At 48.0% G+C, this 18,307-nt stretch overlaps 1 protein-coding gene across 13 annotated transcripts in view; it reads right to left on the bottom strand.

Annotated features, from left to right (window-relative positions):
- Window positions 1-7,314: 7,314 nt before the first annotated feature.
- The window catches only part of PTPRF (protein tyrosine phosphatase receptor type F), a 697,698-nt gene continuing 686,705 nt past the window's right edge, over window positions 7,315-18,307 (bottom strand). For 9 of the 13 annotated variants that reach the window (XM_072128566.1, XM_072128569.1, XM_072128565.1 and 6 more), the window contains 18 exons: window positions 17,973-18,226; window positions 17,790-17,874; window positions 17,369-17,575; window positions 16,469-16,623; window positions 15,374-15,489; window positions 14,341-14,373; window positions 13,591-13,688; window positions 13,377-13,500; window positions 13,128-13,303; window positions 12,598-12,717; window positions 11,894-12,048; window positions 11,225-11,510; window positions 10,524-10,702; window positions 10,278-10,404; window positions 9,986-10,111; window positions 9,742-9,896; window positions 9,397-9,532; window positions 7,315-8,772 (listed from right to left, as the gene is read on the bottom strand). In XM_072128566.1, the coding sequence (XP_071984667.1) occupies window positions 8,704-8,772; window positions 9,397-9,532; window positions 9,742-9,896; window positions 9,986-10,111; window positions 10,278-10,404; window positions 10,524-10,702; window positions 11,225-11,510; window positions 11,894-12,048; window positions 12,598-12,717; window positions 13,128-13,303; window positions 13,377-13,500; window positions 13,591-13,688; window positions 14,341-14,373; window positions 15,374-15,489; window positions 16,469-16,623; window positions 17,369-17,575; window positions 17,790-17,874; window positions 17,973-18,226 (2,601 nt within the window). In that variant the 3' untranslated portion in view covers window positions 7,315-8,703. The remainder of the gene's footprint in view (window positions 8,773-9,396; window positions 9,533-9,741; window positions 9,897-9,985; window positions 10,112-10,277; window positions 10,405-10,523; window positions 10,703-11,224; window positions 11,511-11,893; window positions 12,049-12,597; window positions 12,718-13,127; window positions 13,304-13,376; window positions 13,501-13,590; window positions 13,689-14,340; window positions 14,374-15,373; window positions 15,490-16,468; window positions 16,624-17,368; window positions 17,576-17,789; window positions 17,875-17,972; window positions 18,227-18,307) is intronic. The other 4 variants (XM_072128577.1, XM_072128573.1, XM_072128572.1 and 1 more) reach the window with 1 other exon arrangement.

Below are 18,307 nucleotides of genomic sequence, written 5' to 3' on the forward strand. Positions count from 1 at the left end.
CCACCCATCTACTGCTCATCGCCCATCTACTGCTCATCGCCCATCTACTGCTCATCGCCCATCTACTGCTCATCGCCCATCTACTACTCATCACCCATCTACTGCTCATCGCCCATCTACTGCTCATCGCCCATCTACTGCTCATCACCCGGGTGTCACCCCCACCCATCTACTGCTCATCGCCCATCTACTGCTCATCGCCCATCTACTGCTCATCGGCCAACTACTGCTCATCACCCATCTACTGCTCATCGCCCATCTGCTACTCATCACCCATCTACTGCTCTTCACCCATCTACTGCTCTTCACCCATCTACTGCTCTTCACCCATCTACTACTCATCGCCCATCTACTGCTCATCACCCGGGTGCCACCCCCACCCATCTACTGCTCATCACCCATCTACTGCTCTTCACCCATCTACTGCTCTTCACCCATCTACTACTCATCGCCCATCTACTGCTCATCACCCGGGTGCCAACCCCACCCATCTACTACTCATCACCCAACTACTGCTCATCACCCATCTACTGCTCATCGCCCATCTACTGCTCATCACCCGAGTGTCACCCCTACCCATCTACTGCTCATCACCCATCTACTGCTCATCACCCATCTACTGCTCATCACCCATCTACTGCTCATCGCCCATCTACTGCTCATCGCCCATCTCCTGCTCATCACCCATCTCCTGCTCATCACCCATCTACTGCTCATCACCCATCTACTACTCATCGCCCAACTACTGCTCATCGCCCAACTACTGCTCATCACCCATCTACTACTCATCGCCCAACTACTGCTCATCACCCATCTACTGCTCATCGCCCATCTACTGCTCATCGCCCATCTACTACTCATCGCCCATCTACTGCTCATCACCTGGGTGTCACCCCCACCCATCTACTGCTCATCACCCATCTACTACTCATCGCCCATCTACTGCTCATCGCCCAACTACTGCTCATCGCCCATCTACTGCTCATCGCCCATCTACTGCTCATCGCCCATCTACTGCTCTTCACCCATCTACTGCTCATCACCCATCTACTGCTCTTCACCCATCTACTGCTCTTCACCCATCTACTGCTCATCGCCCATCTACTGCTCATCGCCCATCTACTGCTCATCACCCATCTACTGCTCTTCACCCATCTACTGCTCATCACCCATCTACTGCTCATCACCCATCTACTGCTCATCACCCATCTACTGCTCATCACCCATCTACTGCTCATCACCCATCTACTGCTCATCACCCATCTACTGCTCATCACCCATCTACTGCTCTTCACCCATCTACTGCTCATCGCCCATCTACTACTCATCGCCCATCTACTACTCATCGCCCATCTACTACTCATCGCCCATCTACTGCTCATCGCCCATCTACTGCTCATCGCCCATCTACTGCTCATCGCCCATCTACTTCTCATCGCCCATCTACTGCTCATCGCCCATCTACTGCTCATCGCCCATCTACTGCTCATCGCCCAACTACTGCTCATCGCCCAACTACTGCTCATCGCCCATCTACTGCTCATCGCCCATCTACTGCTCATCGCCCATCTACTACTCATCGCCCATCTACTGCTCATCGCCCATCTACTGCTCATCGCCCATCTACTGCTCATCGCCCATCTACTGCTCATCGCCCATCTACTGCTCATCGCCCATCTACTGCTCATCGCCCATCTACTGCTCATCGCCCATCTACTGCTCATCGCCCATCTACTGCTCATCACCCATCTACTGCTCATCACCCATCTACTGCTCTTCACCCATCTACTGCTCATCACCCATCTACTTCTCATCGCCCATCTACTGCTCATCGCCCATCTACTGCTCATCGCCCATCTACTACTCATCGCCCAACTACTGCTCATCGCCCATCTACTACTCATCGCCCAACTACTGCTCATCGCCCATCTACTACTCATCGCCCATCTACTGCTCATCACCCGGGTGCCACCCCCACCCATCTACTACTCATCACCCATCTACTGCTCATCACCCATCTACTGCTCATCGCCCAACTACTGCTCATCGCCCATCTACTGCTCATCGCCCATCTACTACTCATCGCCCAACTACTGCTCATCGCCCATCTACTACTCATCGCCCATCTACTGCTCATCACCCGGGTGCCACCCCCACCCATCTACTACTCATCACCCATCTACTGCTCATCACCCATCTACTACTCATCGCCCAACTACTGCTCATCGCCCAACTACTGCTCATCGCCCATCTACTGCTCATCGCCCATCTACTGCTCATCACCCATCTACTACTCATCGCCCAACTACTGCTCTTCACCCATCTACTACTCATCGCCCATCTACTGCTCATCACCCGGGTGCCACCCCCACCCATCTACTGCTCATCACCCATCTACTACTCATCGCCCAACTACTGCTCTTCACCCATCTACTACTCATCGCCCATCTACTGCTCTTCACCCATCTACTACTCATCGCCCATCTACTGCTCATCGCCCATCTACTACTCATCGCCCATCTACTACTCATCACCCATCTAGTACTCATCGCCCATCTAGTACTCATCGCCCATCTACTACTCATCACCCATCTACTACTCATCACCCATCTACTACTCATCACCCATCTACTGCTCATCGCCCATCTACTGCTCATCGCCCATCTACTTCTCATCACCCATCTACTGCTCATCGCCTATCTACTGCTCATCGCCCATCTACTGCTCATCACCCATCTACTACTCATCGCCCATCTACTGCTCATCGCCCATCTACTGCTCATCGCCCATCTACTACTCATCGCCCATCTACTACTCATCGCCCATCTACTGCTCATCGCCCATCTACTGCTCATCGCCCATCTACTACTCATCGCCCATCTACTACTCATCGCCCATCTACTGCTCATCGCCCATCTACTGCTCATCACCCATCTACTGCTCATCGCCTATCTACTGCTCATCGCCCATCTACTACTCATCGCCCATCTACTTCTCATCACCCATCTACTGCTCATCGCCTATCTACTGCTCATCACCCATCTACTGCTCATCGCCTATCTACTGCTCATCGCCCATCTACTGCTCATCGCCCATCTACTGCTCATCACCCATCTACTGCTCATCGCCTATCTACTGCTCATCGCCCATCTACTGCTCATCGCCCATCTACTTCTCATCACCCATCTACTGCTCATCGCCTATCTACTGCTCATCGCCCATCTACTGCTCATCACCCATCTACTACTCATCGCCCATCTACTGCTCATCGCCCATCTACTGCTCATCGCCCATCTACTACTCATCGCCCATCTACTGCTCATCGCCCATCTACTGCTCATCGCCCATCTACTGCTCATCGCCCATCTACTACTCATCGCCCATCTACTGCTCATCGCCCATCTACTGCTCATCACCCATCTACTGCTCATCGCCTATCTACTGCTCATCGCCCATCTACTACTCATCGCCCATCTACTGCTCATCACCCATCTACTGCTCATCGCCCATCTACTGCTCATCGCCCATCTACTGCTCATCGTCCATCTACTACTCATCGCCCATCTACTGCTCATCGCCCATCTACTGCTCATCGCCCATCTACTGCTCATCGTCCATCTACTACTCATCACCCATCTACTACTCATCGCCCATCTACTGCTCATCACCCATCTACTGCTCATCACCCATCTACTGCTCATCACCCATCTACTGCTCATCGTCCATCTACTACTCATCACCCATCTACTACTCATCGCCCATCTACTGCTCATCACCCATCTACTGCTCATCACCCATCTACTGCTCATCACCCATCTACTGCTCATCGCCTATCTACTGCTCATCGCCCATCTACTACTCATCGCCCATCTACTGCTCATCACCCGGGTGCCACCCCCACCCATCTACTACTCATCACCCATCTACTGCTCATCACCCGGGTGCCACCCCCACCCATCTACTACTCATCACCCATCTACTGCTCATCGCCTATCTACTGCTCATCGCCCATCTACTACTCATCGCCCATCTACTGCTCATCACCCGGGTGCCACCCCCACCCATCTACTACTCATCACCCATCTACTGCTCATCGCCCATCTACTACTCATCGCCCAACTACTGCTCTTCACCCATCTACTACTCATCGCCCATCTACTGCTCATCACCCGGGTGTCACCCCCACCCATCTACTGCTCATCACCCATCTACTGCTCTTCACCCATCCTGTAAGACACTGATTACACATTTTTATGGATACAGTAAAGTACAATTCTACGTGTGACACTTTGGAGAGGAAGCCATGTATCCAGGGACGTGTGGGGTCAGTATATGACTGGGGGGATCAGAGGCCTGAGCTCTTCTCTTCCGGGTAGTTACAAGGTGATGTGAAGAAGTTGCTAATCAGGTCGTACAGATACTACAAGTAACTTACATGACAAAGGCAGCGGAGGGACAAGAGCCTCCATCCAGCGCACCAACTGGAGCGGCTCCGGCCTGTGGGACTTGTCTCTACATACAGGAGAATGGTAATGATGGAAGGGAAGGTCGTCTTGTGTATAGTTACAGAAGGATCTTATTCTTTGTCATAAGATGACGCACAACGGGGGACATTTCTCCAGGTTTTGGTGTAAGTTTATCGCAGACATTGTTGCATTGGGGTTTTGTGACTTTTATTGCAACATTTTACAATGTACTTCACTAAACTTTCACATAAAATGTCACAAAAGCACTGAAATCCTTAACTCTCTATATGCCATATTTGGGGTGCGGTCGCCCGTGGCTTTTGCGGTGCATTTTTCATGTTACTTTGCGTTTGGATGGTGTTTTCTCCATTGCTGGGAATCTTAATATTTCCGCAGCTGCTTTCACTCCCAAACACAAAGTAACATGAAAAGTGCATGGCAAACGCCTCGCGTGACCGCAGCATCAGGGCCGCAGAACTCCTAAGCTGCAGGGGTGGAAGTGCCACAAAGGTTTTGGGCCAATAGGGGATCTCTGAGACATCTCTGGGGGATCATTAGGGACATTTATCTTGTACATCAGTTTTCTAAATGGATGACTGTGAAAAGATTTTCTAGGAAGATTAAAGGAGTTCACCCATGAAAGAAAGTTCTCAAATTATAATCCCCTAGTGATGTTTACACAATAAAGATCATATTTAACCCCTTACTTTACAATATTACTCAGTGTTATTGCTGTTTTAGCTCCTATCACTCAGTGATGATCAGTGTAAGATTCCAGAGTGTGAGCGGGGACTCTCTGAGCAGACACTTCATGATTCCTCTGTGCTATGAGATGCTGTGTGCTGATAATGTGCTTAGATTATCAGGGTACAGGGTTTATCTACACTTTCATTTACCTTCTGAACATTCACTATTATCTGACACATTGAAAGAGAGAGATGAGACAGATCAGCGATAAGAGATGATGTGAGCCATGAGATGGATATAAAACACAATGACAGCCTGCTAACTCACCTGTAACATACACTGTCAGCACTGCTACATGCTTCCTTCCCCTGATATAAAGACCTTATTATGTCTGTAGCTTGTAGCGTAAGTCTATGCACACTGCTTGCCGGCAGGAAGTGCCTGTATCTGATCTGGTCTTGTAATGCAGGGGGGAGGGGCAGGAGACAGAGAGCACTGCAGTGTGCAGATAAGAGAAGCTATTCATCAGATAAATGTGCCCCGTCTGACCATAATCAGAAGATTTGCGGTCAGATCACCGAAATTGTGTACACCAGGACTGATAGAGACAGGTTGGACTTATATCTGTGAAATGCTGGATTTTTGCTAATAACAGTGAATTAGAGAATGTGTTATTTTGTTATCCTGCATATATTTAAGAATCTTGTCTTTGTGGGAGGAATATCCCTTTACAGGTGCGTTCAAAGGTACAAGTAGCCCTGCATTTCCCAACGCAATACTAGCACATGGTGGCTTGTGCCTCGGCCCGATCTCATGTGCAATTGCTTACCTATCGCATGCAGTTAACTGGAAAGGCAAATGAGAAGCCGCCATGCACTAGCGGTGCTTTGGGAAACGCAGCCCTACCTGTACGTGTGACTGCACCCTAAGCGTGTGTTCAGACATTCAGTTTTTCATGTGCAGGAGCAGCAGCTTCTCTCCTATGTTCTCATTATCTTTCACACCTGCTTTTGGCTTTTGAAACTGCATGTGAAAAACTGAACGTGTGAACTCGACTCCGACTCGAATATGACTCCGGAGGAGGGTGGGTGCAGGACAGGAGGAAGTCCCTTCTATATTGCTGGTTATGTCTGTGTGTGTTGGCTGCTGTATGACTCCTAGAATCTGCAGGGATTTATAGTTATTTCTCATTTTATTATCATTCAATATTGTCATTGATAGTATATTCGATTACTGTGGACGGGTCATTAGTAGTTTTTGCCTGGAAAATTCCTTTAATGAACGTCTCACAGGACAACGGGGCAGTACGGGCTCCAATGTGGACAGAAGTTATTATGCAGCAAGTGGGATATGAGGGATCTCCTTCTCAGGGCTCATTCACATGATCTTGTGCCGTCCGTGGATACAGACCTGTATGTCGGTCAGGCCCCACAGGCTGCACATGTACCGTCCTTACATTGTATCAAGATGCAATGCAATAACTTCTCGTCTGCTATATAGATGCCAGAACTATATGGACTATTACAGCACCGGCGCTGAGGTCCGAGAAGCTCTTGCATCGTATTTTGATATACAGGCAGTCCCCATGTTACGTACAAGATAGGTTCCTTGGGTTTGTCCTTAAGTTGAATCCGTATGTAAGTCGGAACTGTATATTTTATAATTGTAGCTCCGGAAAAAAAAAAAAATTTTCCCCCAGTGACAATTGGATTTTACATTTTTTTTGCTGTAATGGGACCAAGGATTATCAATAAAGCTTCATTACAGACACCTTACAGCTCATCATTGCAGCCTGGGACTATAGTAACATCCAGAGAGGTCACCAGAGGTCACAGGGGTCGTCTGCACGTCAGGTGTTCTTAAGTAGGGGACTACCTGTACTGTAAGGACTCTGCATGTGTGCGGCTGGGTCTGTATGGACGTGTCTATGAGCCCTCACTCCATACGGGTTATAGTTATTGGTGACTGTTGCCCCTCCCCTCTCCTCTGATTGGTTGCATCTTCAGGAGGTCGGCTGAACCTTCGCAGCCGCTCACAGTTCCCTCCGACACCAAACACGTATCACAAAATTTTATATGAAACCCGATTGTTCAAATTTATTGACATTGAGATATTTTTTTTTTCCTTTTCTTCGGCAAAGCTGCTGCTGCGATCAGTAGACGTCGAGATTTATGTTGTATTTTTTTTTTAATATAGCTTTTTTTTTTTCTCATTTTTATTAACAAATAGAAAACATACTGTATACAACGGAGCAAACTCCTAACAGCACTAATGTATACACAAGGTAAAAATGGTTTCCTTATCCAACATTAGATAGACAGCGTTCCCATCGCTCCCCACAATCTCCAGGGTCCTCCACCACCTCCTACCATCAGAAAGACGCAGGTTTTTCAAATTTTTTTTTTGTGTTTTCCCGGGATGTTTAGTGGAAGGTCCGAAACGCTGCATTTTATAAGAAAAAAATGTTATCGTTTTCTAGACAGGAAGGAATCGTTATGTAGCGGCACCGATCCGAAAAGAAGTTTTTTTTTGTTTTTTTTTAATTATTATTATTATTTTGCCTAAAACTAATATAACTTGTTAAAAGAAAAATATATCCTTCAAGTCTTCATCCTACATCTCTGAGCAAATATATAGTGTTTTATTCATCCATCTCTAGGTTACCAACCACACCGCGAAAACCGTCTCTCGCACCAGGCGAGTCGCGCCCCCCCCCAATGGACGCTGGCTGCAAAAAAGAAACAAAAAGAAGAACCAAAAAAACAAAAAAAGGTAAGAATATGTCATGTAAAAATAGAAAGAACTGGGCAATGTTGTTTTTCAGCTTGGTCCCTCGTCGTCCAACCCTTGTGCTAAAGTCGGTGATGATGCGCTGCAGTTCTGCGCCGGCTCCTGCGCGGTCACACGTCACATGAGATGAGAGACATCAAGTACACAGGTCCAACACAACCGCTCACCCCAAGCGATATCTTCATTTTGGGATAATCTGCCGAATTCTTCAATGTCTCCTTGTGCTGTCTGTTGAGTGCAAGCTCTTCTGCCCGGTAAATAAGTACAATGTGCTACAGTAATAGTCTCCGGGAGCTCGGCACACAGGGTCCCGCAGTCGGAATGACACTTTAAGGAATCCGTTTCCCCTTTTAGCGTTTTTATCAGTATTTTATAAAGAACAATAAAAAAAATTATAGTAATAACGAAATTAAAATTTTTAGCGTTCCCACATTAAAAAAAAAGGAAAAAATACTTAAAAAAAAAAAGTGATTAAAAATAATAGAAAAACAAAATGTTAATTGTAAATAATTTCTTTTTTTGTTTTTTTCCTTTGTGCCATTAGATAGGGGCCAGAGAAGCAAGACCTGTATGGAAGGGAACAAGGAATGAATTGTGCTGAAATCCCAAGCAAGTCTTGCAAAAAAAAAAGCTTTTGCATTATCAGGTGAGGTGGGAACAGCGCCCAGAGAGGAGGGCTCGGGCAGAGGGTCTGACGTGTCCGATGCCACAGTCCCTGGACGCGGATGGCTCCCAGCTCGGGCCGGTGGGTAAGCGGTAGTTATGTTGCATAGTGGTCAAAGCTGCCTAGGTACTCCAACGCGGCTCTGTAGCACAGCTGGTACTGGTCCTGGTGAGAGGTAAAGCAGAGAAACATCATGAGTGGCGGCTATGTTATACGGACACTAGCGTCACACCTCGCTCTGCGCATCACGGCTGGTTTTCTGTGATAACTAACCGATGTGTAATGGAAGATACCTGCCATCTCCTGCCCTGTGCTCGATGCCTGGGATCTGACCAGGACCACTCCGTTTTCACATTTCAGTATAAGATACTTACAGAATTGGAGCAGTGATTATGGGTAACTCTAGGAAACCCAGTGATACTACAGAACATAGGACAAACCCGATGGGAGATGTTCATTGATGCCTACAGAAAAGTTTTTCTATGCCACGATCTGATTTGTTCAGGGAGGAGAGACGTGACCTACGGTGAGTGGTGGAGCCTATGATGTCTGTAACTTGTGTGATAACTGCTGAGAAGTGATCTCTACTGAACAGGAGGCGTGAACATTAATGTGATGAATATTGTTCAGACGGGTTTTCAAAAATAGTAACATGTAAAATTTTTTTTTTAATGAAATGAAGATAAGATTTTGCCTCCATCTATTGAATGACTATAGTGAATGTACAGCGAGCGGCGCCATGTAGCTGTGGTGTGAAGCTGCTAGATATGTAGACAGGGCTACACTCACCTCTGTCTGTACCATGGCCGGTCGCTGTGTTCTTAGAGTCTTCACAGTCTGGAACATGTCTACCACTCCTTCATACCTCATCCGCTCCAGGACAATGCTGAGAGTGATGAAGACTCCGGTCCGGCCCACGCCAGCACTGACACAGGAGACAGCAGGGTAAGGATTCAGGGTACATAACACCGTATGGAGGAGATTGTCTGCTCCTCTTGTACAACTGATATAATGGGGGGATTTTACACTGGTCTTAGAATCCCCCCCCCCGGCGTCCCGTGGTAGATCCGGACACGATCATCTCTAGGTGGAGAAGCCATAATACATCCCACGTATCCTGCACATAGAACCTACCTGCAGTGGACTGTGATGGGTCCGTCCTGTCCAAACTGCTCCTTGGTCTTATGCACTTGTCCAATGAAGTCGATGAAGCCTTCTCCTGTTTTTGGCACTCCTTGCTCGGGCCAATCTGTGAACTGGAACTGCCTGATTGTCCGAGACTGTCCATCCTGAGGAGAAGAAGAAGGGACCAGTCAGAACACGGAGGTAAGTGTATACATGGCTCGTAGTAGTGAGTGACAATAATCCGGAGCCTCACCCTCGCATCTGTCACTTTGAACTCGCGGAGGATGTACTGGGGCATGTTATATTCAGCCATGGGGTCCACAACAAAATACTGGTAGCGGGCAGAGCGCTCTGCCGGCCAGTACTGATGACACTTCTCCTGTAGAGAGGAAAACACACGTCTATGGATGGGGAATATTACAATGGAAGAGGGACCTGGGCAGGGAAAGCCTTCATGGGTCACAGACGAGGGAGGCGCAGCACCGTCCATTACATATTCACTACAGACTCGCCTTTACTTTGGGTCTATTAGAGCTTTTCCTTACCCGGCCCATTTCCCGCAGCTTCGTCAGCATCACCACAATGGTAGAATTATGTTCCCAAAGCATGCGCCAGAAGTCCTCGGTGGTCTCTGCCAGGGGTCCCTGAGTGGCAATGTACCCTTTCTGCTGCCTGCAAAACATTGTCCAGAAATAGCAGATGAGGATGAGAAGCAGCGTATGTCCAGCAGAGCCGCCAGCTGCGCCCATTATGCCCGGATCAAGAGAACCAGCCCTGCGGAGGAATATTACCTGTATCCGTCTATGAAACTGGCGTTAATATAATCCGACCCTTCCACTCCGCGTATGGGCTGAAGACACACACGACTTATCTCGTATGGCATGATATTCACTAGCCGATTCTTGAACTTGTTGCATGGTAGGTTGGCACTGATAAAGCGGGAGGTGTGAGCCTTGGAGTTGGCCAAAAGCTTTAGGGAAAAAAAAATCCACAAAAATTAAACAGAAAGACAATAGATGACAAATGACAGGTCATGACATGCGGATAATGGGGCACGTTTACTAAGAGCAGTGCAGTGTGTACTATGCAGTGTCCTGTGAATAGTACAAGGGGCCAGATTCAGGATTTCTGGTGCACGTTCTTCATGGATCTGGCGCCCGACAGAGCGCACCAATTTTTTTTTTGTGCACCTTTAACATGGGGCGTGTGACACAATTCTGTCGGACTTTGCATGATAAATGTGGCGCACGGTCCGACTGAGCACTGTATGCCCCCTTGAGTGCAGAATTATGTGCCACATGATACCTGGTGCAGCCGCATCACAAAACGGTTGCTTGCGACACATGTGCAAGCAGTTTGCACTGAAAAGAACCGACAGAAAACTGGCGCAAGGCCCTTAGTACATGTAGGCCAATATCTCTGCTTCCTGCACAGAAGCAGCTCCGATCCCCTGGTTATGTGGTGGTCTTCCTCGGAGCACTCTGCTCGTTACCTTGAACTCTAGCTCCATGGAGGTGACGCTCTCTCCCGGAGGGACCTGAGACAGTTTCTGGATATGTGCATACAGGCTGCGTGCCGGCACTTCCGTGTTTCCGCACATCACTGCCTCTAGTAAAGCCTCGTGGATGAAGATGTACTGGTCCTCCGTCTGCACCATGTAGTTTCGCTGGGAGCGCATGCAGGTCACGTGCCCATAGATGTCCACAGACTTCTCCAGCTTTACTCTCTCGAGCATGGCGTCAATGTCTATGAAACATCCCGTCCGGCCCACACCAGCACTGCCGGGAGAATAGAGGGTCAGACTGTGTACAAACCTCCAATAATATGTGATCCGTCCTACTGAAGCGCAGACACTGCCCAAGCAAAGGTAGATATATGGCGACATATATTCATGGAGGTATTTTTGGAGAATTTGTGTTAACCAGAAATAAGAGAAGATGGAAATGTTTGTAAAATAGGGAACCTGAAGTGTTAGTAAAATAAAGTGCATGTTATAGGACAGATGCGGGGAGCGCTCGTCTCTATATCCTGCAAACATCCTGCGCTGAGATCGGACTCGGCATTGGCTTTCTAGTTCACATCAGGACCCTCTTCCGTGTGCATTACACTAGAGATCAACCCACTAAGTGGAGAATTACTAGAACTTCTCTCTTTCCTTTACCTGCAGTGAACAACCATAGGGCCGGCGTCTGTGGGGTTGCAGGCTTTCACTCTTCGTAAGAAGGCCAGGATGGGTGTCGGGTACTCCGGGACCCCATGGTCTGGCCACGCCATGAACTGGAACTGGCGGATTTCTCGTTTTTCACAGGATCCATTCTGTAGGGTCGAGATAGAGGCTTATTACATGTTGTCCCATTAGTTACTATAGGTATAAAATCAGGGAAGATCCTCAGATATACATTGTCCTAGACAATAACAAGTCACTAGATGGACTGGGAAGACAGCTGTGCCCAAAAAGCTTGGAAAACACTCTATTAATCACTGTTATCAGTCAGTTTCTTTGTACAGATCAGGGACTTAGTACTTCTATATTATATTTGGGAAGCCTTCATGATGGTAGTCGGTTGGTCCTGCATTGGCGTCACAGGACCTGCAGTGCACTAAATGCAGAGGCGATATGTATCAGAAAAAAAAGTTTCTCTCTCCATTACTATCAGCATTCATTGTTTCTCTCATTAAGCTCAGCGCACCGTAAAATTATATTATAATTGAAAATTAAATTAAAACATTACACTCTTAATTTGCTTGTCTACCTTCTACCGCATTGTGCAGTCTTATCTCTCTCCTGGGAGGAGGGTGAGCGAGGCCTCGGGGAAGGGATGGCTACAATCTGTTACCCTGGATGCTTTGTAGGCTAATACTCACCTTATAGAGGGCAAACGTCCTCACTGTGTATGTGGCAAGTTCTACTGTGTCCACTAGGGTGACTTGGATCATTCCGTACGTCTCGGTGCCACGGCTCGGCCAGTACTGGTCACACTTTACCTGTGGGGCAGGTAACATGAGGTTGTAAAACATCTCTACAAGGAAGGGTCTACATCTTTAAACACTTTATAGTTCTGAATTTTCTGGATTTCAAAAGTTTGTGAATAAGAGGGGTCATTGTCTCACCAGTGGCCGGTGACATCTCTTACTAAGAGATGAGCGGAACCAATGTTTCTGTTAGGGATCGGCTTGCGCCTCTCTACTGGCAATACATGTCCCTGAAGTAGGTGATAGGTTCCTGGACATAACCCTATCCAGGTCCATTTACATGTTACGTTACAACACAAGGCCGGAAGTAATAAATCTGCTAGTGGTTGTAGATGTTCTTCTGATTTACTTCTTATTAGCAGGAATAATTAGTGTCTCGGGTTTCCGTGATTCTAGATCGGTCCGCGGGTGTGACGTCTTACCCTGGACTTTTCCTCTAGACGAGTCATCATGACGATGGTGGACGTCCTCTGCTCCCACACCATGCGCCAGAAGTCGCTCAAGGTCTCGGGTAATGGGCCTTGTGTGGCGATGTAGGCATTTTGTTTTCTGTAGCCATCGATGTAGTTGGCATTGATGTAATCACTGCCAGGGACTCCTGGGAAAGAAGGAATAAGACATTAGAGGTGCAAGGACTGACTAGGACTAGTGACTTCTGGGATGTCTCTTACCATCCACTGAGGTCAGGATGACCCGGGAGTGGTCGTATGCTATTACATTTGCATAGCGATTCTTTGGTTTGTTCACTTCTAGGTTAGAGTTCTCCCATGTGAACTGCTGACCGGGGTCAATGGACTAGAAGAGAAAGATAGTGAAGACGGAATGAAGAAATGTAATCTCTGAGACTGTCTACCGACATACAGTGGACAGAAATGCCTCTCTCACCTCATATTCCTGCGAGAACTTGAGTCCATCGTTGGCCTTCAGACGGTCTATGTGCTCAGCGAGGTCATTGATGGAGATGGGGGGATGGTCCCTCATACCTAAGATCATACAAAGCAACATGAGTGACACTGCATCATGTTATCCGCATGACTAAGGAGACAGACAGCGCTGTAGACACGCAGCATGCTGCAACCCCCTGGAAGAAGCGGCGTTATGTGTCTGAATGCGGGCATGCGCTGCAGCCGAGGAGATCCACACCACAGACTCATGAGATGCAGTGACGGAGACGGACAGCGATGCCTGGATGTGTCAATGTGAGATGGATGACAGAGCGAGGACATCAATGATAACCAGTCCCAAGGAAGATGGAGGGAACAGGTAGAGCAACTTTACAGGGTTAAAACCGTAAAACTTGAAACTTTAATAAGGTTTGTGGATAAGAATTGGGGTAAGAGTCTGTTCTCCCTTTGCATCAAGGAATTGAGCCAGAAAGAAGTGAGGACGGGGATACCAAGTCGTTACAATTAGCGGACCTGCTCTAAGACCTCTCCTAATCATATGACTACTCTACGTCTTCCCCCACAGATAATGCGCTCACCAGGAGCAAAATCCCAGATAGAGAGCAGACAAAGATGGTGCCCGGCGGAGGAAATGACATGGGGTGAAGAATATGTGCAAGGAAGCGAGAGCCAGCAATGATTAGGGGGGTGAGAACTTCTCTAGATGGTTACGGTAACTTGTCAAACTAACTTGAGATATTCGGATAACTGGGGACACTGGAACCTGCAAGGAAAACAAAAGCGGCAAAGAACAGAATGGAGTTAGAGGGGCGGCCAACACGGGGCTAAGGGTCTCTGACCATCCTGACTGTGACAGGGTCATCTCCACTGCGGTCACATGGGGAAGGGGATGTCTGACAGGTTGCCCTTTGCTGCCTTGTCATGAAACTTCAGCTATGCAGGTTACTGTCTGTAAAGGGTAATTATACGTGGTGCACTGTCTGTACCAGGTCCCTGGGGGCTCAGGGCCCCCCTCTATACTGGCATACTTGGGACATGGTGCCCTGTCAGTACTGGGATGCTGGGGGCTCAGGGTACCTCTGTATCAGGACATGGTGTACCCTTCTGTACTAGGATTCTGGGGCTCGGTGCGCCCTCTGAACTTGGACGCTGGGGACTCAGTGCACCTCTGCACCGGGATACTGGGGGCTCAGTGCACCCTCTGCACCGGGACGCTAGGACCTCAGTGCACCCTCTGCACCGGGACGCTAGGACCTCAGTGCACCCTCTGCACCAGGACGCTGGGGGCTCAGTGCACCCTCTGCACCGGGACGCTGGGGGCTCAGTGCACCCTCTGCACCGGGACGCTGGGGGCTCAGTGCACCCTCTGCACCGGGATGCTGGGGGCTCAGTGCACCCTCTGCACCGGGACGCTGGGGGCTCAGTACATCCTCTGCACCGGGACGCTGGGGGCTCAGTGCACCCTCTGCACCGGGACGCTGGGGGCTCAGTGCACCCTCTGCACCGGAACGCTGGGGGCTCAGTACATTCTCTGCACCGGGACGCTGGGGGCTCAGTGCACCCTCTGCACCGGGACGCTGGGGGCTTGTTGCACTGTCCATAATACTAGAAGTGGTTGTTCATTGCTACAATACTTGGAGCTACATACACTGCACAGAAAGAGTCAAAGTACGCAGGATTGTAGAGTTCAGAGCCCTCACAACCGGAGATGATGATGGGAAAGTTGAATGAAATATCTGGAAAACACAGAAGGCGACCTGTACCTGGGGTCTGGTAGTTGAGACGCCTTAGCTCCACCGGATCCGATGAATGGCCCAGAAGAGATTCTTTGACCCCTGGTGCCTGATCCTCTTTATTAGACGGAGAGTTGGTTCTTTTCCTGTAAAGTAATGAGGCAAAATACATAAAATGGAAAATATAGGCGCAAACACATTCTGACTCGTTCTCCAGCAATGACAATATCACATTATGCACCGGAAGGATCATAAACCTGGCCTATGTCTGTGGTCCAGATTTTTGGCATGACACAAGGGTGAGCAGAGATTAGGGAATCCAGTAATCAGGACTTATGTTTGTAAATGTTTTTATACAGATCGCCAACTTTTTGGATACCACTTAGTTTTGTAGTCATGCAAAAAAGACAAGTGAAGCAGATCTGTGGCTATGCTCATACCCGGATCGCTCATGTTTTGTGGTCTACATGTTACATTATGCCCCACGGCCTGTTCTTTCTATTGTACCAGTAGTTTCATACTGAGAGATTACTACACGGACAAGACAGAAGAACACAAGAACTTCCTACCTCTCCTGCTTACTGTATCCAGGACAAGCACAAAAAGAGAACACAACATCAATACATCAATATAAGAGAGCAGAAACACAGGAATACACATGGAGGAAAGGGGTTAGTACACACGTAGTTCTTAACAAAGCGTGAAGGCGGATAGAAGCGCGGCTGCAGGGTCAGAATAGCGCCACCAGCATATGGAAACCCCAGAGGGAAGAATAAATGCCGGGCTCTTATTTAATTTTCAGAATATAAAGTTCTGTGGACCTGAATGACGCTCATAATCTGGTGTCACTTTCTACCAGAACCACCTTCTGCGCTACTGAACATGGTGCCCTTGGTCCAAGCGACGTTGGTGCCTCTATGGGACCGCTGGCTGCCAGTAACCTAATCTTATATATAGCTGCGAGCTCTGCCTCCATGTAAAAATGACTTTCTTACATGTCACTAGTATCAATCTGGATAATCCATTACTAGAAAACAGAATATTAACCCAGAGCAGGACGGTGACGGTCTGGTCTTCGGGGAGAGTCATGGCCGTGCCGTGGAAGTCAATGAGTATGACCCTTACCTCTTGAAGAGAAGAATAGCAATGACAATGATGATGATAAGAATGACGGCAAGGACTGGACCCATCACCCACAGCATTTCCGGTTCCTCTTGTTGCTTTAATGAAGATACTTGTACCACAATTTCATCGGAGTATGGGCTGGCGGCATATTTCTTCTGCAATAACAATGAGGCAGAGCGACATTGGTTATACCGGGCGGGCACCACCGTGACTATCCATATCATTATTACGAGATTGTTAAAGGAAATCTACAATATATGATCCATCTTTATCCATAAACCAGGGGCATTACTCATAGATCCAGGCACCGTGACTGTGGGAATCTTCTTATATTTATCCATGGTCTCCTTCCTTCTTAAATCAACTGTTAAAATTATGCTATAGGATCCCCCAGTACTTCCTGCACAGTGTACCAGCCTGTGAAAACTTAAATTTTACAGCTCCAGCAGGTTTAAAAATGCACGTATTTAAAGGATGTTTTCAATAGGGAGACACCCCTCGCGCCAACTATGCTTAACGAAACTGCATGATAAGATATGTGAAAATCCCACTGTACAATCTCATACCACCATCAGATGGGGCACCATCATTTGGGAGAGTTAGAAGGCCCCATATACACGAGAAAACGGAGGCACAAGTCAGGAGGCGGCAAATGTCTCCTAATTACTCGTTGCTTCATCATGTAAACATTGTCAGTCAAAGATGAGTAGAGTCTGTATTTACAGGTATTCCCCTGCCGGCAGTGCGGGATGATCTAGAAGCTCCGAGCACTTACAGCTCCTCAGGACTGGATGAACAATCAATACACTCAAACATTTCTACAGACTAACTACATTTACCTGCGAATCCATTACTTCCAAAAACCCAATATCATTTCTGTAGAAAGTGCAGAACACTCACCGTGTCGCCATCTTCCAGCGCTGCCAGCACGAAGCAGGTGTAGCTTAGCTGGTCGCTCAGAGGCTTGTTTACAAAGCCATTATACTCTTTACTGTCACCCAGGGTGAATGATTCGGGGAGCGTGTTCAGCCGTGCAGCTATATATGGCTGGCTCTTGCTTGCTTGTCTCTTTTGCCGACGAGATCCCTGATTAATGGCGTCCAAGATCTAAGATGTAGACAGGCATCATCAGTATCACAATGACGGATAGCAAGAATGGTCCCTAATGCTGAGCACTTACAACCCGGACTGGAGAAAGAGAAGAGGCAGCACTTCCCTATGACGTTATTGGAAAGGAAAGGAGTGGCTCTTATAGACAGATATCGATAAATCACCAAGTATGTGATATTATTGTGCTCAGTACGTGATTGGAATATCCTACCTGTTCCAGTTCCATCTCCTCAGGACTTTGCCGTGTACTCAGGCTCCTGGAGCTATCCAGTGGAACGACCACAATGTAATACCACCTGTCGGATGAGAAGCATGAAAAATATATAGGGGGCTATCAAAGAAAAAAGAAACAAAGACTTTACTCCTGACTACAGAAACGCCATGAGGATCTTACCTCACCGGAGAAGACGTCTGCACTCGAGGCAAGAGCAGAGTGAACTTCCCGTCCTCCATGTACTTGCTATTAGATGATGGCTTGCTCTGCAGGACATCGGGCGCTGTACGGATAGACACTCGGTGCTGCAGGCCGCCGGCGCTGCTGCCTCGATGCATCAGTACAAAGGAATATTCTGTGTCTGGCTGAAGGTTGTTTATCAGTTTACGCATGGATTGGCCGTCCACTTCTACATTCTGGTTGTTATACAGAATCTGGAGAAGAGGAACATTGTGCCCCATTACTAGCCACCAATAATAACACTCTTTAGGGTTTCATTTTTAGTAAAAATAATG

The sequence above is a fragment of the Engystomops pustulosus genome, chromosome 10 (genome assembly GCF_040894005.1).
Source record: "Engystomops pustulosus chromosome 10, aEngPut4.maternal, whole genome shotgun sequence".
NCBI lineage: Eukaryota > Metazoa > Chordata > Amphibia > Anura > Leptodactylidae > Engystomops > Engystomops pustulosus.